Source organism: Falco naumanni, chromosome 6, assembly GCF_017639655.2.
Source record: "Falco naumanni isolate bFalNau1 chromosome 6, bFalNau1.pat, whole genome shotgun sequence".
NCBI classification, from domain to species: Eukaryota; Metazoa; Chordata; class Aves; order Falconiformes; family Falconidae; genus Falco; species Falco naumanni.
In genome coordinates, this window is record NC_054059.1 from 5,758,405 (window position 1) to 5,779,610 (window position 21,206).

The window sequence follows — 21,206 nt, forward strand, 5'->3', positions numbered from 1 at the left end:
CTTGCAGAGGACAGTTTAACAGTACAATTAGGCTTCAGTCCAATTGACAAAATTATTTTAACAGTAAATAAATTTTGTGTAACAGCCTCAGAAGGTACAAATTATCAGAACTAAGAGCAGTTTGTTGCTGTTGTTTTCCTTTTTAAATAATAATGTTAAGTTGCCTAGCTACTGGTTATGTTTCACCTTGAAATGAGCGTTTCGTTTTTCTTCACTCAAGAGAAAGCATCTCTCTGATCTTGTGTTTCTTCAATAGAGCTTTCCTTGAGAAGAAAAATGAGCTGGGGATTCCTACGTGACCTGCTGAGCGGAGTGAATAAATATTCAACAGGAATTGGAAGAATTTGGGTAGCAGTTGTGTTCATGTTCCGCTTACTGGTTTACATTGTGGCCGCAGAAAACATCTGGAAATATGAACATGATGAATTTGAATGTAATACCAAGCAGCCTGGTTGTGAAAATGTCTGCTTTGACCATTTTTTTCCTGTCTCCCACATCAGACTTTGGGCTTTGCAATTAATCATGGTCTCCACCCCTTCACTCTTGGTTGTTTTTCATGTTGCTTACCGAGAGAACAGAGAGAAACACCGCAACCAGAAACTTTATAAAAGTCCAGGACAGATAGATGGTGGATTGCTGTGCACTTACCTTGTCAGCATTATTTTAAAAACAGGATTTGAAGTAGTGTTTCTTGTTCTGTTTTATAAATTGTACAATGGATTCAAAGTGCCACGTCTTGTGACATGTGACATAAGACCATGTCCCAATACCGTAGACTGCTATATTTCCAAACCCACAGAGAAGATGATTTTCCTCTATTTACTGGTGGCAACGTCATGCCTGTGCATTTTATTAAATTTAAGTGAATTGAGTTATCTCATTTTCAAATACTCCATAAAATGTTATCTGAAGAGGTACATAAAAAAACATCAAGGCTTGAAAAGCAATTGCCACAAATCAAATATCATCTGTGACAACAGACAAGCAGCTGCAGGACATTTCCACCACAGCTCCCTGTCCTTGTCTCTGAATATACAGGATGAATGTGGAAAAAGTTCCCTATTGCCTTGAAAGAAGGCTAGAGAGCACCTTCCTGTTACACGAGCTGTATCTCATGAATTGTTTTTCCAATCAGTGCTTTACAGAACTGGAAGGATAGCTATGTAAGAAATACTTTTTCTCTATTAGTTCCTCCTTACTTGAGCAGATATATTCAGTTGCATTATGTATGCCATACACAGAATAATCTAGATCTTTTCATGATGAAACGAGAGGTGTAGCAGTCTGAAAATTCTGTGAAGTTTTAATATAAACACAGATGCTTATGATAAATCATGTTGAAACAATTGCTCAAACAGTTGTGTCTTGAGTATTACACAAATTGCTTTGGTACAAGCAAAGAGGCTTTTTAAACGCAGAGCTGGAAGAACCTGGAATTGATCAAGACACTGAACAGTACGGTGCTGTACAGCGTTTGTCAGGTGGGTGGATGTGATAACTCTTGAAGTTGCAATTGGAAAGTGCTAGCATACAGTGGTTGCTAGTGTCTTGGAAGTGAGCTGGATGCTCACAAGCCCATTCCACTGTACCACTGTAAAACATGTCCAAAAAAAAAAAGAAAAAAAGAGCAGATAGACACATCTAGTTTAGCCTGTGGTGATAAAGACAGACCTGGTTATTTAGCTATTTGTGGAGCACCTCCTTCTGAAGGTATGCGAGTCCTTTACAGTTTTTAGGGTATTTCTCACCAGAACACATCATGTACAAAAAGGTACTTGCTCAGACTTCTACAGGCAGCATGTATCAGAGTACGGAGTTAACTCCTGGTCACCTGCACGAAGCAGCTCCTGAGCCCCCAGACTTTTATTCTGCTCTGCAGCTGTGGCATTTAAGGGAAAAGATCATTCCTAGTTCCCTAGGATCGGAGTAGAGAAGTGTAGACTGCACAATATGGCAAAACAGTAGCCAGTAATCCTAGTATTCAGTAGCCAGGAATCTGGTCCCTTTAGTAAGGCTGAAGGCACTGCTGCTCCTTCGGTAGGTTGCTCTGCCATAGAAGAATGTGTGAAATCTAAAAATATGAAAAGCCTTCAGGAGAAGCAAAGTAAAAAAACCCCACATCTATTTCCCCCATTCCCCCCCCCCCCCCCCCCCCCCCTTTCAGAGCATCTCTTTGACACCACACACCTCTGCCCTTTATTATGTGTTGCTTGGGCTAACAGGAAAGGGACAGAAATTGGCCAAGACATTTTCTGGTGAACCTAAACCTAGACTTCTGAAACGATAGAAATTAGTGCCAAAAATTACTTATTTCAGGGTAGTGTTCTCTTTCCATTGCTGGGATGAAAGGCCTTCAGATAAGTACTGAGCCTCACTGAAATACACCCTTTAGAGATAACCACTGCCTGCAGTAAGCAGAGCTGCCTGAATGTTCAACCAATTTTATTGTTTGTGACAGGATAAAAAGAAACAGTACCAAAAGCATGTAACCCTTTTTTCACTCTAAAAGCCTCCAGCTTTAGTTACAGTGTGTTACTTTTATGAGTACTGGGGTAGCGGTTATTGAATTAAGAACAAATGAATAAGATATCTGCTTTTGACTCTGATTTTCAAGCTTTTTTTGCTAACGTAAATCTGCTTTTATAAAAGGTGAAAATACATTTGTTGCTGCTGAACTTAACAGAGACAGCTTGCCAGCTTGTGGCCAGTTAAAGTTTTACATCATGAGTGGCGCTGAATCAGTGTGTATATTGAGACAACGCACTTTAGACAATTCAGAACATTTTCTGTTAAATCTCTACGTACACAGAATGTGGCTTATGACAGAAATGCCGTTAGAAACTCTTGCAGCTACTGAGCAAAACCCACCAAGCAGTGCGTGAAGCAAAGCCATTGCCCATCAGCCCTGTGTAACCGTGACCGCCACAGTTTGAGTAACAGAACAACACGCAAAATTATCTTGGCTCTTTTGTACCCTCATGCATCATTTTTTAAGACAACGGCAACACTATCAAAATAAAAAATGCTTCCAGAATTCTGTTTTTTACTTATTGAGGCCAGATTTTAAGACAGTACATGAATGAAAAAGTATTCATTCGTTTTTTAAAAACAAGTTTTATTTGAGGGAAAACAAAGAGAAGCAAACACAGTTTACTCAACACAGGTTTCTGATTAATTTTGTGCATTAGCTGCTCTCTAATAAAAATGTATATTAAGTCAGGGCTTCAGTGGTTTTAGAGCATCCCCTAAAGCCCTGTGGCCAGTTAGAGGTTCCCACTTAGACCAAAAATTTTCCTGTGAAACAAGAACCTTTCATTCTTTGGAATGTATATTCAAGGTTTTATTTCTATCTTCAATAGCCATGAAATGATAAATAAAATTCCAAAATCACCAGGTTTTCAAGTCTTGGAGGATACTTCAGTATTGACAAAGCCAGTACCTTACATAAGAAATATTCTGAAAAATTGTGTACAATCTTTGTGTAACCCCTGATGAACTCGTAGCAAACCGCCAAGTGGCTTTTATGTCATGCGCTGCAAAATTAGGAGTGTTTGACAGAGCTGCTAATGAAATGAGCATCACACAAAGCAACTCTGTCAGATCTATCTAACCTGAGAGAACAGAAACAAACTAATCTACTTTCTGAACCGTTGTTCTTGGCCAGTATTTGATCTTTTACTGGCTTCTTCCCATCCACAATCCTTTCCCCCACCTTTATACTTCTTTGTGCTCCAGTGTAATTTTCACTCACCCATCCATCCCTGAAGTCATTTGCTCTTACACTTTTGGTTCAAATGAGTTTGTAGGCTCAGTCCCTAAACTAAAGGTTTAAGGGCTTTTTTGTGTATTCAACTTTCAAGTCACTTGGACAAGTTTAAGAAAATTTCAGTTCAAGTGCTATGGTTATTTATGAAGTGTAAAATTATGTATCCTCAAACACACAGCAAATGGTAGGAAGCTGATCTAAGCCCACACTGTAATGAAGAAACATGATCACTTCATACACATTCATACAAAAAATTACTTACCTCGCTCATATTTCAAAACATCTCTGCAAACACTAAAAGATCCAAGTCTTATATAGATCCTCATTTTCTTTAAAAGCCAAGTAATCTCCTTGCCTTGTGACAGCTCAGGTTTGAAAAAGTCACAGAAAAAAAAAATTGTTACTTGCCAATAGTTCTTTCCTCTGCTCCCATCTCCAGTACCCCTGGCCCTGTTTCCCACCCCTTCTACAGGACCGTCTTCTCCGTACCAAGGCTCCAGCAAGCAGCAGGCAGAGCAGGAGCAGAAGCTCCTCTCGCCCAGCCGGCCTCAGCCTCGGGGCAGCGTGTCCCTGCCCCCGCAGCTGGGAGCCCCAGCCAACTCCTGGGCATAGAAACCAATTGCAATACAGCCAACTACTTGTCCTCACCTGAACCAGAGGCTGTTTTTAGTGTAAAGTTTTACAGGCATCGCTCCCTTGTTATCTAACAGCTGTAGGCAGGACATCCCAGCAGAATACTCTAGGACCAACAGTCCTTCCATCCCGCTGATGACAACCACCCCAACACATGTGAGGACAAATGCACTACTCAAATTAGGCCTCAGACAATTTAAGATTTCTTTAGAAACAGCCAACCACAAGAGGCTGATTGCCAGTTTAAAGATGTCTTTCCATCACGTAACAGTCTGTATCCAGACTCTTTTGCCTTGGTTGCTTCCTGATCAGCAACTCCTGTTGTAGTCGTCATATTCCTCATGGTGACAAGGGTTTCAAAAAAAAGCACCTCTGCTCAAATGCACCACTGATGTCTGGAAGACAGAGACACAGAGGGGAAGGAGAGAGAGGGGAAGAGGACGGAGAGGGACCAGGTGTCAGGGCAGGGGCCAGCAGCACCTATGGGTGTCAGGGCAGCCCGCAGGCTGAGGTGGTGCTGGTACAGCTGGGCTCAGCCAGCCCGCAGCCCCATCCTGCCCGGCAGCCCCAAGGGCAGGGGTACGGCTCCAGACATGCTACTGCACCTATAGAGCAGGAGATTCTTATACATCATTCATCATAATACAAATACCGAATATATTTCCTCAAAAACTTTTGTTGGTGGCTTCACTAAACCACAGTGCCCTTCCCATCCATGACATCTTAAATCAGACCCTGCCTTTGGCCCCTTGCTTTAAGTTTAAATTTGCATATTTTTTTTTTAAAGGAAAAAAAAAATCATGATGGCTTACCTGTTGGAGAGGCTGTCAATACCCACATAAAAGGGAGTGTGCTGTGGAGGGCACAGACTATATTGGTACTACATCTACTTTAATTGGATTAATTGGGATAAGAATGAGACAATATTTGAAATTTCATTCTCAGAAATTCAGACCCTACTTTCAGATCCAAACCAGAAATTATTTCCTGGCTATTTAGGACACTGGATTTTGTTTTTTTCTTTTTTAAAGAAATAGTATTCTAGTGTAGCACTGTGGAGCTAAATAGTTGTATGCTATTCTCAGTCTAAAACCGGCAAATGATGCACTACATACATTAGGAATGTCAATGTTGAAACTATTTAACTTACACAAAATTATTCTAAAAATTAAGTTGTGAGGTCTGTCAACAGTTATTACAGTGGTTAGGTACATCTGAAAACATGATTTCAGGCAAGCTTTGTGAATCCACTCCAGAGGAGGTTCTTGGTCCTCTTCTCCCCTGCAGAAGATCCCCTCTACAATCACCGCGGCTGGCATCCAACAACAACCCCATCCAGGGAGACGGCGCAACCTCTGGCAGGTAGAACACGGCATCATGTGCTTATAGCAAATATAATGATCTCTCCTCGAGTTAAAATGTAAGGATTTCTTTTGGTTTTATCACTCTCAGACAGCACCTTTGATTTACTAACTTTGCAGAATTATCAGTTTAGTCACTTGGGAGGGATTAAAGCGAGAGGAGCGAAGGAGCTTCGTTCAAATGGAAGCACGGGCCTCCTGTGTGGGTATGCAATTTAGCACCAGGTAGGAAACCAAGGGCTATGCCCAAGCCGAAATGTTGTTGCCTTTCCGCTTTTTCATACATAATCCTCACTCTCACAAGAAGTCGCTTCATTTGGTTGTAGGAATGTGCCCTCTGCATTGATATTCAAGTAAACTGTCAAAGATTCCAGGTGAATAGCTTAAGAGCAATCAAGTGTAGCATTTAATGCAAAGCTTTACATGGCAAGACAAGTTTATAGAAAAAAAAAATATCAAGCCAATCTCTCCCAAGATAAAGACTATTTTATATTACTGAAGGTAGGTCACATCCAGTAATGAGAATAAGCCAAGAAAAATTTTTGGTACCACACAATCCAGCTGGCTCTTCCCAACCGAGTTAAGCATAATCACGCATGAAAAACAACATTTGAAGATTCCTGGGTACTGACCACTCCCACCAACGCATTCACGCTTTTGGTTACTCAACAAACTGGATACCTGTCATTTCTGTTAGCAGCATACAGAGAAATTGCTCCAATCCCGGGCACTACAAGCGGCACCGCTTCTGAGGCTTGTTCCAGTGTGGAAAAAGAGAGAGGTGGCGAGAGTGCTGCCAGATACAGTCAGCGAGAGGCAGAAGAGCACGGAGGGAGTCTATGCCATCAATAGAGCACAACCACCGAGTTTATCTGTAAGATCACAATCTCACTTCCCTTTCAGAAAGTGCCTTGTTTATTCAGTTTTTAATGGTATGGCATAAAGACTCACGTATTCTATAGATAGATACCAAATTGGTATTATCAAAATAAACCATCTGTTTTATAAACCCACTATTTACAAAAACGGTTTCTGAAGTTTTTTTGTTTTGTTTTTTTAACAAAAATTAAACTATACACCAATCTAAGTTACAGAAACAAAAATAACCTTTATAAGATCACATGTATAAAACAAGAAATGAAATGTGATTTTATTTAAGGCAATACTGGGCTACTTCACAAATCACCACCTCAAATATATACACTGCTCCACACTACTAATTTTCTATCACATTCACAATGGATTCTTTAATACCAAATATTGTTTTAAATCTCCAATGTAGCAAACTATTTTTATTCACATTTCCATTTTTATTATGGAATCATAAATGCTTTGTATCCAATTAAAAGCAATGAAAAATGTAGCTATAAGAAAACTATTATATTTATGTGTTAACTACATATGAATATCATCCATAGATACTGGATGTTAAAATTTACAAAAATGAGAGCGTGTCAGTACGTTTAACCTATGAAATGTGATCTTATCCAGCTCCTCTCCTGTAAATAAATGCTTTATGCAAAATAAACTGGATATGACAGACTTAGCTAGTTTTAGTTTAAAAGTTCTTAATTTAAAATGAGTAAAGGACAGCTTTAAAAACTTGCTTACTTAGTTACAAATTAAAATTCCGAATATAAATGTGTCATTTAATAGTTTAGACTTACAGACTGCTGGTGGCAGCAAATGATTTACAATAATAAATATATACAAAAAAAAATGTATCTACAAATAAAGAGTACTGTTATATAGGAGAAGTAACCTGGTGAAAGATACCAATCACAGACAACTCACAAAGATTTAGTTCATGGAAAGGACATCTGATAGAAAGTTGAGGTTTCGATCAAGTATTTACAAAACTGAAGCAATTACTCTGTTCTTCAAGTCCCATAGGGATAAAAACAAATAAGACATTTACATGACTCATGTCATGTTTTTTGCTAGATTAAATCACTTCAAAATAAAAGAGCTCCACAGTTACTAGCATGCTTGATGGCTTCCTATTCAAAATAAATTTTATTACAGATCGTAGTTAAACACATTAGGTTTTCAGTATTTTGCCTCCCCTTCCTCGGCACCCATAACAATTACTTTTGCAGCTGTAACCTCTGGATTATCCTCCCAACGTCCTTCGAGCTTTCTCAAACTGACGATAGGTTTCATTTCCTGAAGTTGCTTCAACACACGCTCAGCGCAGTCTTTAAGAGTCTTGTCTAAAACTATCTTTACATTATCACCACACGGAAGCCGTGATGGGTTGGCAAACGGTACGAGGGTTTCAGTTTCAGAACATGACCAAGTGACATTACTTGCTACGGAGGTCTTCTCATTGGCCTTTCGCGAGTTTGAATGGGATCCTTTTTTGGTTCCGCTGCTATGGTACTCTCTTTCAGTGTTTTTCTTTTGCTTCACAGCAGACTCTTCAAGGAACTTAAGGAATGACACTTCAAAACCCATTGGCTTAAATGAGCTCCAGTCAAAAGCTGCAGGTTGCTCTTCAGCCGTTTGAATGGCGACAGCAGTCTCTTCCTCCCTGGGCATGCTGCTCACATCAGCAGGCAGTACTTCCTCAGTTTTTTCAGCTCTCCTCCTCTTACTCTGAGATACATTTTTTTCTTTGTTTGCTCTTTTTAAGTTGTTTGATTTTTGCTTTTCTGAGGGGCAGGAGCTGGTTTCCTGCAAGTCACTATTTACACTAGAAGAGATCTTTGCTTGATTTTCAGCGCTTGAACAATCCTCGTTAATCAGTTTAGTAATGAATAGTTCTGTCAGTTCATCAACTTCATCCTTCTCACCTTTTTCAGTTTCCTTTTGCGGTAACATAGTTGTGCTTGAATCATTATTGCTCACTACCACACTCTGTTCAGGCTCTTTCACATCACTTTTTTTCTCAGTCTCTTGCTCACCAGAGGCTTCCTTTACTTGTGAGACAGAGTGCTTTTTAGATACAATAAGCAGATTTCTGTGCTGGGAAGTAAATGCTTTGGACAGCTTGTGACATTTGTAATGCCTTATTATGTTACTTTCGCTTGTAACTACAGATGAACATCCCTTTATCATACATGGATACTGAGTTATGAACCTGCTTGTACATTCCGATAACGCATCGTTTCTAGCCTTTATTGAATAAACATGCTTGCCGCGTTTCAGTGAATAGGCCTTATTTTCTTGAACTTGCATTCCTTTTGAGTTTTTGTTTTCCAAGCTGACATTTTTCTTTCGTTTTGTTTTCGCTGACAGCCTGTTACCTTCTTTTCCCGACCTGTTTTTTAGTCCTCTCTGTTTGGACTTCAATGGTTTCTCCTGATTTGCTTTGCTTGAAATGTTTTCCTGACCTGGTGTCAGTCTCCTGGGTCTTATTAGGTGATCTTTATGCTTGTCATTATGTTTGTTAAAAATATGCCTCAAGAGGTTAGACCTAGTAGCATAAATACGGTCACAGCCTTCACAGTCACACTTGAATACACCGTCATCTTCTACTTTGTTTGGCCTTATCTTAATACCGTGATCTGCCTCAAGATGTACAATGTAGTTAAGATATGCTGTAAATGAAGACTTGCATTGAGACTGATCACAAGAAAATCTTCCTGCCTCTGGAGCAGATTTCATATTTCCAATTTGCTCTGGGGTCATGTCATGAAGCTTCATATAATGTTGTATCAAGCTGGTAACTTCCTGGAAGATGCGAGAACAGTCGCTCACCTCACACCTGAACTCTCTGATGGTGGGTTTGGTTTCCACCTCATTGCGTTCCTCTTTGCCTGGCTCGTTCTCCTCCTCCACTTCAGCAGAGAAGGCAGGGAGGTCTGATTTGTGCACAGCTTGGTAATGAAGGATTAGGTTTTGTTGTATTGTAAAAGCTGCGAAGCAGCCCTGATGGACACATCGGTACGGTCTATAAGGGCTGTATCTAGTAGGAAACTCCAGAGATTTTGTTACGGGTTTCCTACGTTTCCTCTCCTCTTTTTCCTTCCTGTACCTCCTAACCTTCCGTACTTTGGCTTGTGCCTGTGTACTACCAATAGAGGCTCCATTATGTTGCCCTGGTGGAACAGAAGCCACTTGGGGAGGTTTTTCCAGTCTTTCAGGGATATTGTTTTCTGGTGTAAGTTTTTCCAAGATTTTTACAGGCTCTACAGCTTCCTTTATCTGAGCTTCTTTGACCAATGGAGCTGCAGCTTTGTTTTCTATTACTAGTGTCTGCAAAGTTTTTACGTCAACAGGTTGTGGGGCTGTGTTTACAGTTTCATTTTGAGATCTTCTGCCATAAGGCCTTTTAATTTTTAATTTTACCATCTCCTCTGTCGTAAAATGATGTACAAGCTGACAGTGTGCTCGGAGATTAGAGTTTCTTGTGAACGTTTTTGGACAGGTAGCTACAACACATTTGAACGGGGCATACTTCAGTTGATGTTTCTTAATTTCTAGTATCATTTCTGCAGTGTACTGATGAACCTTGCCATAGTGTTTAAATAATGCGTCTTTTGTCATAGCACTATAATTGCAGCCTGGATCCTGACATACAAAAGGCTTATTAACTTTATCACTAAACTGAATGTTACTTGCCTCCAAAGATATCTGGACAAGGGGTTTACTTTCAGTTGATGATACAACAGGAACTGCTGGTGCTAGCGTATCTGCTGGAGGACACTGGGAAACAGGCTCAGAGATCTGAATGGGTGAATCATTTTCTAGTTTCAGTTTTTGCAAGCCCTCCAAAATTTCCAGTATTTGAGTATCATCCTTTTGAGATGTCTCAGACTGAGCAGGGCTACTCTTTGCAGCGGTGACATTCCCCACGTGCACAGCAAATTGTGTAGGAGTAGGTAATTTTACACTATGTGCAGAATTTCCCAAGGAAGCCTGTGCATTATTTGCTTGTAAGCTCTGTCCTGAAGCAGCAACGGTATCCTGAATTTCAGTTTTCACTTCAAGTATCTGCGAATTCATAGCAGTTTTAATTATTTCCAGGGTTTTTTCAAAGTTCTGCATAACACTGTCTTCTGAAATCTGCTCCTCTGAATTTGCTTGGACACAAGAATTTACAGCCATCATTTGGGAATCCCCATTTTCAGTTTTTACTCTTAAAGGGGGTAGCATCGTATGAGCATCGGTATTTGCTTTGAAGTTGTCTTTGATATTGGCCACGAATAACTGATTGTCAACATTATTAAGTTTCTGTGTGAGATTTTCCACCACTGCTTGAGAGCCACAATTTGCCAGTAAGTTGGACTGAAAACCTTCCCCCTGTATTTGCACATTTCCTTCAGTGCTTTTGGTTAGAAGTTCCATAGTTGTATTATTTACTGCTACTTTCTGTGATATATCAGGTACAAGCAAGGGTGTAGTTGCTTTCCTCTTCCTCTTTGAAGCACTGGTTCCCTTCTTATTCAAGTTGCTTGATCCTGAACTCTTGGGACTACTTATAACTGAAACTCGTGAACTGTTCCCTGCGAAGTTGTGTGCTGCTGCAACAGCATTAGAAAATGAGCTAGGACATAAGCCGTTTTCAATAGTCTTTCGCATTAAGTCCTCTGTTGCAAGAACTGGCAAACTCTTGCATTCGTTTATTGGAGGAATTTTGGCATTGAGGGTCCTGTTTTGGTCTGTTAGCAGGGTACTGGGGTTACAGACTGTCTGCAGCAGAGGGGACGCAGATGAGTTGGAGAGAACAGCTGCATTTATTGGAGTCGTATCTGTGACGCAACTTGTTGTAACCACGTGTGGAAGTACTTCTGTGTTATCAAAGGTACTCGGGATGCCTGCAGTTTCCAAAGCTTGTTTTATAATTTGATTTCCTTCTTCATTCCCACTGGTATTAAAGTTACTCACATTGGCCCGTGGAAACATGGTCTGCAGCAAGGCTGCAGAACGATTTTCAGCTGCAAGTAACTGCAGGAATGATGGATCTTTAAAACATGTCTCTGGATTGAAAGCAGACTCCTGGGGCTGCTGCAAGTTTAGTGAATTTGAGGAAAGAATCATACTGGCAAGCAAAGACTGTCCATTCGCTTGCAGAGCTTCTGGAGAAATTTCTGATCCTTCAAGAGGCTTACAGTAAGATCTCTTAGACAAGTGACCACCAAGTGATCTAGGATTAGTGAAAGCTCTGAAGCACCTGCTACAGATAAATTTGCCATCCCTAATTATTGCTGGCCACTTTGCCCGCTTGTTATGTTTTGGCTTCCTTTCTTTCCCATTTGGGCCCCGGCCACGATCTTTTTTTACTTTTTCTGAAGCTGCATGTTGAGTACTAGTTTCAGTGAAGTTATTTTCATTACCCAATCGTGAGGGAAATATCTGATCAACAATTTCCTCTTTTGGGAAAGCAGAACTAGTGTTTCCTTCTAGTTGTGATGAAAAGTTATTTGTGTCATTGTCCAATTGCGAGAAGACTGAATTTGGAGGATTCTCTGCTGATGAAGGAAAGAGAGACATTGGACCATTTTCTGCAGGCAAAGGCAGAAAAGGATCTGAACCACCGTCAATATTCAGAGGCATAACTGTTTTTGCCAGATCGTCCAACTGGGAAGGTAAGGTTGCACCAGACATATTTTCCATTTGTGAACATAAAACACTCTCAGGCTCACTTTTAATACGAGTAGACAAACTTGGATTTATGACACTTTCCACTATAGGTAACATAGGACTGGCCAAATTCTCTAGGTGAGTTGGGAAAAGTGTACTTGAGACATGTTGCACTTGACTGGAACAGGTGGGATTCAAATTAGGTTTGTTCTGTGCAGTAAAAGCAGCACCACTTGCATTGCCCACTTGTGACGGCAGAAGATACACAATCTTCCCATCATTCAGCACATTTTGGAGATTGCTGGATTTTCGTGGTTTCTTATTTTTACGCTGCATTTTAAAAGCAGCATATTCATCAGGGTGTGCTGCCTTCATATGTTTGCCAATGCTCTGTGATGAGTTGTATGTTCGAGTACACCCCTCAACCTGACAATTAAACTTCTGAATTGGAGCTGCTGGTGACACAGCTGGAACTAAAGAGCTGTTTATGTTAGGCTGCGAAGGAATAAACGTAATACTTTCTAAAGTTTTTAAAGGCAGGTTATATAGATTAGCGGCAGCCTTAATACTGTCTTCAATTTCAAGTTTGGGAATGGGTACGCTGTTTCGATATCCTGCCTGATTCTGCATGCTGAATGGATTTACAATACTCACTTGTCTTTCTAAGCTTTTTGATTCAAGGGCTTCTGGTTTTAGTGTGTCTGAGGTCACAGAAATATTTTGAATATTCTGAGTCTGACTGAGACAGTCTTCTTCCTTTCTCTCTTGGAAAACTGAAAGACAGGAGTCAACCGACGAGCACAACTGCTGGGCTCCAGGTTTAGTGGTATCTACTTTAACGGCAGTAACAGCCAATTTACCTCTTTTTACAAAGTTATCTCGGATCTTCTGGTTAACAGCAGGCACCTTAATGCTGCTTGCTGGAATTGCCACTTCTGTCTTCACTGAACCTGCAGGAGACTGCTCCAAACCAGCATTAGGTAAGGAATCGCTTTGCCGCGGTATACTCACTGAAGTATTTACACTTTCATTCCCTTCTGGTTCTGCTTTGATTTGATTCCAGCCAGTGTTTTCTCCTTCAGTAAAACTACTCTGGTTGTCCGCCGGAGGAGATGTCAATTCCTCTTTAACAGCAACTTCGTTGGTATTTTCATTAGCTTTAGAAGACTGACTAAGATCAGGCTGATTAGTCTGGCCTTCAGGCTGTTGCACGTTTTCAGGCTGCTTGTTGTGATCGTCAACGTGCTTTTCCAGTTCATTCTGAGAACGGTACACCTTTCCGCAGCCTGTGACTTTGCAGGTGTAAGTATTATAGTGTTGTGCTTCATGATCATAGAGTAAGTAAGCTTCAGAAAACACTCTGCCACATTTAGGAAACATACACTTTGCCCTGAAGACTTGATGCTCTTTCCTATGTGTCAGCAGCTCAGCATAACTGTTAAAACCAGCCTTACATTTCATCTGTATGCAGATATAAGGTTTGCTGCCACAGTGCATTTGTAAATGATCATTCAGGTGAGTAACACTTACGAAATGTCGTCTACAGTACTGGCAGATCACTTTTTTGCTTTGCATTTCAAGAAAACGTTTAGCTTCTTCATTATCTTTATGCCCCTTTGCATGCGCTATCAGATTTTTAAAATACTTAAAGCCTTTTTTACAAAACGTTACAGGGCAGGTGAATTCATTAACAGGGAGTGGCTTTTGAACTGGCACTATCTCTGGTACGTAAGGTTTATCTTTGTCATCATTTTCATCATCTGAGCCATCGTTATCGTTAAACACAATGAAATCTGTTGAATAGAGACTGTTCTTCTTAATGGGTCGCTGCTCCTGTTTGGATACAGAATCAGTTTTCTGATTCTCATTGGCAGCTGCTATTTTAGGAGGTCTTCCCAGTCTCCTCAGTGGTTTCATAGCAGCCAATCTCTCTTTGCTGGATTTTTTAACATGCAAAGTTACATGGGGAACAAAGTTTTCTTTAGAATTAAAATTTTGGGCACAAATAGGGCAACTGTAAATTCCATCTTTATAATGTTTTTGTGCATGCCTAACTATTCTATGACCTAGGAATTCTTTGTCACATAACACGCAATACTGCATATAAGCTTGCCAGTTCCTAAATCTAGCTGATATGAACCCCCTCTCTCTGAGTTTTTTAATTTCTCTCTTTTTCTGCTTTTCATCTCTGATACCCTTAAGGAGGCTTGTAGCTTCATCAAAAGTGCCAGCAAGCCCATTCACAGAAGTTTCTTTAGTCTCTTCTTGGCAATCCTCAACCTTCTCATAAACTTCACTATCGTTTAGTTCGTCTATTGATGACACGATGGATGCCTCCTCTCCCATAAGTGCCAGACACTGACGCTTGAGAGTTTTCCAGTCCCAGAATTCTGGATCAAAAGGCCACTGAGTTTTCAGTACAAGTAAGAGCTCACAGCGCAAAGAATTTGGTATTGGAAGATTCTCTTCATCATACTTCTGGTCAGGTTGATTATATAGCATTTCAACAGCATAATATGCATCCACAGTGGGTTCAAGAAGAAATTCACTCAGCTGACAAGCACGTTTAACCTCCAAATCATCTGGAAGCAAGCAGGAGATAGTCTTGCAAATAGATATCTTTACATCTGTATTTTCACTGGATTCCAAGCGCAATGCTTTCACACACAGTTCAATGCAGGTTGCAAGTCCAGCACCATCAATCTGTAAAGCAAGACTAATTTTAGTAAGTCACCTTATCTTAACCCTTTCTGTATTTGTAAATAAAAGATATCATTATTCAACCCCAAGCGTCAAAAAAAAAAGTGCACCTGGAACTTGTAATACTACTTTTTACTTTAAGAAACATAGTGGTTTGCCTTTAGATACTATTCCCTAAGTTTCGTTAATTTGTCTTCATGCTGCTAAAAAAAAATAATGTGAAAGTTTACATACAGCTAAAACAAATTAATTTTATGTCCTGTCTAGTTTGAGGACTTCAGGACTGTATATTCGAGGTGTCCAGTTTAGCAATATTGAGCCTTTCCATGAAATAAAGCCTGCCAGTTGTGTCAACATCACTTGAGATGAGCTTCTATGGAGCCTTAAATTAACACTGGGTAGAATACAAACAGTAAAAAGTGCTACAGCTAAAAGTAAGAGAAGCAAGAGATCTTCTAAAAGATCTCTTAATTTGGAAAGCACTTAAGCTATAAAAATAAACTTTTATTTTTAAAGATTATGCCACTTCAAAGTCAACTGACCTCAACTGAACACATAACTTCATTCCAACTGAAAGTGATAAGTATAGTTAAATGTTCCATCATTTAAATGTTCCAAAGGTCACATGGTCTTTTCTCATTCATACCCTCAGGCAAGGTAAATTACATTTACATCCACTTTACAGTCCCTTTATGCTGCCAAGGCTGCACAGAGAGACTGTGGCATACATGTGAATAAAGCCCAGTGAATTTATGAATACACAAGCCTACTACCCACATGGTCTCCAGTTTCTGCCATCAGTGAAATGATCCACATCTCATGAGAGAAAAATCAGTATGGCATAGAACGGACAGAGCTCTTATGATCACAAGACTCTATGAAAGTTATTTTCCTCCCCCTCTCTAACGCCAATTTAGTTCAGATCTTTGGAAAAAAATAATCTTTAAGATTAGAAGTCCATGATTAGCCATACCAGAACACTGCAACAGTTAAAAAGGAATTTTTATTCTTAGAATATACCAAATTACAGAAAATCTCCCAACTAAAAGATTTTGGAAGAGCTCAGTTTAGCTATAAGCATTAAATAGTGCAACTGCTACTACTAACTACTGAGAGGAAACTAGGAAAATTAGATGACAAGGTTAGCTGAGATAGATGAACAGAGTTTTTAATACAACATTGGATCTAAGTCCACAAAAGGCAAGTACTTCATTTATCAAAACAGACTGCATTCTTAAGTGGCAATTCAAAAGGGTTTTTTTTGTTTGACTGGGTTTTAAGCTTTTGTAATTTTCTTATCTACTAATATACAGCCTCCATTTCCTCTCCTCATAAGCTTTTCCTCACTATCTTCTGTAATAGCTGAAATACGGAAAATACTGAAAAGGTCTGTTAGGACCTGCTAACAGAAAATACATTTAGAGGACATGGACAATAGTAGAGGCTATAACCCCAACCTTCAGTTTTCCTTGATCTCAGCTGTGGCGTCCAGCTCTTCTGTTTATTCCCTTTTATTTTTCTCCAAAGGACCAAAGAAATTTTAATGATTCAAAAGGGACCAACTGATAGTTTACCTGCAAAAGGAGGTTGCTACATCCTTTCCTAAAACCAATTAGGACTGCCCCAAAACTGATGCTACAGAAAGAGACAGAATGTCTAAGCAGCTTTCATAAATTTTCCTGATTACAGTTGCATTAAAAGTGCCAAAAATATTCTTTCAGGAGTATCCTTACCTCTGAATTAATTACTTTAATCAGGAAGAAAATGTGATAAACAGTCTTAGTTAACACAGAAAGTTGGCGACATCTCTCTAGATACACTTGAATAGAAGGCTCTACCCTTTGCTGCAGTTTACTCCAGAAAAGAGTCAGTTCCCTAGAACAAGAGAACAATATTTCAGGGCCAGCAACACAACCACTAATCTGATCACAAGAAATGCAAGGTTGAAAACAGTTTCTATTTTTTCTTTGGGGAAGGAAAAAAATCTGAATTTATTCACACCTTATCTTACAGGGAAAAGCTTTTATTAATTTACCCACAGTATTAGTATCTGATTTTCAGAATTATTACCATGACTCAATTCTAGAAGGACAGATCAGAATACAACCAGTATTATCACAATTTATGCTACATAATTTACAGACTCATGATGTGTCTTGAAAAGTAGTTTACTCTTCACAGAACAGAATTTTTACACCTCTGAATCCTTAGTAATTACTAACAGCTATAGGAGGATGGCTTTTCTCTGTTGTAGATACATTTTTCTTGAGCTGCTCTGTTTTAAGAGCTGAATCTGTGATTTAGTGAGAAATTAGAACCAAAGCCAAACAGTATTACTGCATCTGCATTAAGTCACTAGTTCATTCCTCCTTAGGTGCAAACAGCCAGGGGTATTTAGTACCTTGTGGAATGGTGTAACCCCCAAAACTTTAGCAGAATCTGTTAAAGCAAAATCCTGCATTAGCAGATGTTCCCATGCTGTTGCACATAAAAATGACATGCACAAAGAAAGCGAATTGTACAGGTTTGGAGTACAACCAAACTCAGCAGTTGGAAATTCAGACCCTAACAGCTCGAACAGCTGCCAAAGACCAGTTATTTGTTCTCACATTAATGAGAGCAAGCCTTAAAAAACAAGTATTTTCATCTAACTTATTATTTTGGTTATAGTAGCATAGACCTCCTTTTCTAGAAGTTTGTTAGAGAAAGAAATACTGTGTTATGATGTAAGGACAGATGGGAACCGCATTTATGCATTAAATGTTGACATAATGCTGACTAGCTGCCTGCAGATATTAAATTAGTTATTTCTACAGCATAAGATTATTGTCAAGAAAAATCATTAACCAGCTACTGGTATTTGTAAATGCCTCATCATACCTGCAGCCTTCAAATTCCCATAATGGAAGCTAATCCTGTCAAATATTCTTTTCTTTTTTAGCTTTGAGAGCCACACCTCCTTGTTTAGCTCCCGAATTTTATCACCTGAAGTAAGTTAACTTATGGCTTATGTACAAAACTAATTTTTGTTCCACTAGGCAGAAAGCAATATTCAGACTCACCAGGCACAGTACATCTCTCCTTGCTGCAGCTGGCGAGATAGAAATGCTGCACATAAGATTAGAGCACTTTTTTCATCTCCATCAGATTCTAGGTTACAGATCATTTCTAGAGCATCTTTACAATCTACTTCCGCGATCTAGAAGGTAGGAAAGAACACAAGACTAAGAAAGTGGTTTTGTTTTCAGACACACAGTCATCTGATGATTTGTAAAAAGATAGACTGATTATGCCACCAGAAGAATTGTTCTATTAAAGTGAACAAACTTTTTCTTTTGTATCTAATCTTCCTAAATTTTTTAAGGTACAACATTAATTATTAAAATATATTACATACATATGATAATTATAATAAGCAGATTTATAACTTCAAACTGTAGCATAACACAAAAAGATTATTACCTGAAATTCTAACATAGATTAGAACTAGTCACTGATATTACTACTGCTTTAATGCAATAGGCTGGGCTATTAATGAATCCAAAGTTTACCATGAACGTCCCAGTATTTAAAAAAAAAAAATCAAAGATAAAAAGAAGAGGAAAGCTGAACGCTCTTCTAGAAGAGCATTACAGTCCCTGCAATGCAACTTATTTGTTCAAGCAATGATGGAAGCACTGTATTTTTGTAGCAAAACAAAGGGAAAAACAGTCACCCAGTACTACTAGACTATCAGTCCTGAATCAGCGCAGCTCTTGCGACAACTACAATCTAATTCGATTCCCAGTAGACTGGTTTGATTACATCAATCAGCACATCTGGCAGGACTTGCTGGTATTTATTCTTTGACACAAGCAGTTGAAGAATAACTTGACCACTGCAACGGCACTGTCAGAAGTCTCTCTTGAGAAATCACATCACCACCCAAAGCAAGAAACAGAAAGGCCAAACACCAGCTAGTTCAGCACTTTGGATAAAGTGGCAGCACAGCTTGGGGTGATCACCATGGTATCCAGGTGTCGGTCCAGCAATCAAGCTACAATTCTGAAGGGTAAAGGAACTCATTTTTTTCACCTGAACTGACATTTTGTAAATATACTAATGACCCTTCATTGAACATCATTTAAGGTTTAGTAACCTCAAAGTCATCTTCTAAAGAAAACTGCATTTCTCAAGACCTTAGAGAAGATGCATTAAAATAACTGTTGTACCAATCTAGACCAAAGGTCTGCTTTGCTGAGCACCTCATCTCAGACAGGATCCATCAGTTCAAACCACAGGGAAGAAGATGGGAAACTGAACTTACAATAAAGGGAATTTTTTTCTGAAATGCTTTTCCAGCCCCTCAGAGTTCCTAAGGGACCCAGCCTGAGCAAAGGTCTGTACGGGTCCAGCCATCACGTCTGTCAGTCTATCGTTTCACACACTGCAGATTTGAATTCTTCACATAATTGAAGCAAACCATTAGACTAATCCAAGCTGAAAATGAGTTCAAATGCTACTTTTCTGCCTGCTCTGAATGGGTATCAAAATTCCCACACCTCCACAGAGTGAGCTATACTTCTTTATGGTTTACCTTTTTTTTCCCCCATTTTCTTATTTCCTCACACTACAAAATTACCATCCTTCTCAGTTCAGAAGTTCACCTTGACGTGTTTCTAGCATATCTGTCTTCTCTTGGTAATACACAAACTTTCCAGAATGGTTGGTAATATTAGCTGAAGCTGCAAAGCTAAGCAATCCAAGGTTTGGAAAGTTCTGAATTAGGTTCTCTGTGATAACCCAGTCTGAACTTATCTGTATGTTATGGCATCCTAAGAAACAAGGCTACCCCATTCCTTTTGTCCATGGGATTCACGGTTCACCCACTGACCACTCTGCTTTGGAAGCACGGTGGGGCTGAATAACGAAGGCAGCACGTTTGCAGGGTCACTAATTCCAAATTCCATTGAGTCTTCAGCAAACAAACACGAGATTGGCACAGCCCTGTCACAGCTCCTCCTGAGCCTGTTCTGGCAGGGCCTACAGCAGCCAGGGCTGGCAGGGTAAGACCGATCCGATCCTACTGAGCATCAGCAGAATGTGCCCAGTGAGAAGCTGTCATCTTAGAACTTAGCCTCTATCTAGGGTAGGAAACTTCCAACTCTAATCACTGCATAGTTTTCATCCCTTTAAGATCAATTTTAAGATGCTTAATACTTACTAAAATAAAAAGATGACAGAGACAAAAAGAGAGCAGAGAGATGCAGACAATCAAGAAAACTGACAATTGCAGTTAGTTTTCCTTTAAGAATGAAAAAAGGTCAGACGGGATGGGGTGAGAAATTAAGACATCACCTAAAGAATGCAGAAGAGCAAAGCTGTTATCTCTTCTTTGACTTCTGCATTTAAATAAGAAGGATTTTATATTTCAAGCCAGATCAAGTATCTGATTTCACCTTCACTTTTACCAGGGCATTTGGGTCAAAAAATGCTACTTTCAGTTCAGAGAATAAACATTAACATCTAAAAGGGCCCCATTTATGTATGAGGTACTACACAAAAAGCTACAGTTAAAATATTAAGAGTGGGAAAACCACTATCCTCACCTTACTAACAAGGTCTGAGGCAGAGTTCTAAAATACTTCAAACAAAAAACCCCATGAAGTTGTGGCAAAGCCAGAAATTCCCGCTAGCAACCTAATATTACGCTTCCACAAGTGTTTTAATCAAGTCATTACTAGTCCATTTAAAAGTGACTTAAATGAAAAGAAAAAACAAAATATCAAAAATAATGTACATATTTTACAAGAAAAACCTCTTCTACAGAAAAATAGCCTACAATTGGTGACTTTATTATCATTAAAGAAATAAGTCTAAGAAAGTTCTTCGTTTTTTTACTTACTTCTTCCATTAGCTTTTCATTTGGTGATCCTGAACAAAGACAGACCAAGTACGTTTGCTTGAAATTGCCTTTTGCACTGATTTCTGGATGGTCAGAGCACAGTTTTGCCAGGGCAGTAGCCTGCATTAATTGCTTTGTTTTCATTAGGTGCTTAATTCGCATATCCAGCAGGACGGGACCTTCGAACACTAAAAATTCATTCACTTCAAAGAAAAACAAGCCAAATTATTAGATACACATTTCACAGCAGGTCATAAGAGTTAACACATGTCATTTACTCATTCATGGTTAACCTCTAAAATTTATACAAATCACAAAAGCTACAAAAGGTATG

The 21,206-nt window shown here is 39.3% G+C and overlaps 2 protein-coding genes across 3 annotated transcripts in view; one reads left to right on the forward strand and one right to left on the reverse strand.

The window, feature by feature from the left end:
* The first annotated feature begins 276 nt into the window (after positions 1 to 276).
* GJB7 (gap junction protein beta 7) lies at positions 277 to 7,273 on the forward strand. Its single transcript, XM_040597761.1, has 2 exons — positions 277 to 970; positions 6,567 to 7,273. The coding sequence occupies exons 1-2, from the start codon at positions 277 to 279 to the stop codon at positions 6,701 to 6,703; spliced, it is 831 nt and encodes a 276-aa protein (XP_040453695.1). The 3' UTR covers positions 6,704 to 7,273.
* Positions 7,274 to 7,388: 115 nt separating this feature from the next.
* ZNF292 (zinc finger protein 292) overlaps positions 7,389 to 21,206 on the reverse strand; it is a 54,333-nt gene continuing 40,515 nt past the window's right edge. The window contains exons 5-8 of one of the 2 annotated variants that reach the window (XM_040597759.1): positions 20,873 to 21,075; positions 18,051 to 18,187; positions 16,722 to 16,863; positions 7,389 to 14,991 (exon numbers count right to left, since the gene is read on the reverse strand). In XM_040597759.1, coding sequence (XP_040453693.1) covers positions 7,810 to 14,991; positions 16,722 to 16,863; positions 18,051 to 18,187; positions 20,873 to 21,075 — 7,664 coding nt within the window. In that variant the 3' untranslated portion in view covers positions 7,389 to 7,809. Of the gene's footprint in view, positions 14,992 to 16,721; positions 16,864 to 18,050; positions 18,188 to 20,872; positions 21,076 to 21,206 lie in introns of those variants that run through there. The other variant, XM_040597760.1, reaches the window with a different exon arrangement.

What these genes read in the sequence shown, in the direction of transcription:
- GJB7 (XM_040597761.1), top strand. Translation starts at nt 277, where the DNA reads ATGAGCTGGGGATTCCTACGTGACCTGCTGAGCGGAGTGAATAAATAT. An exon ending in CCACAAATCAAATATCATCT is followed by an intron (nt 971 to 6,566) that starts GTGACAACAGAC and finishes TGCCAGATACAG; the next exon opens with TCAGCGAGAGGCAGAAGAGC.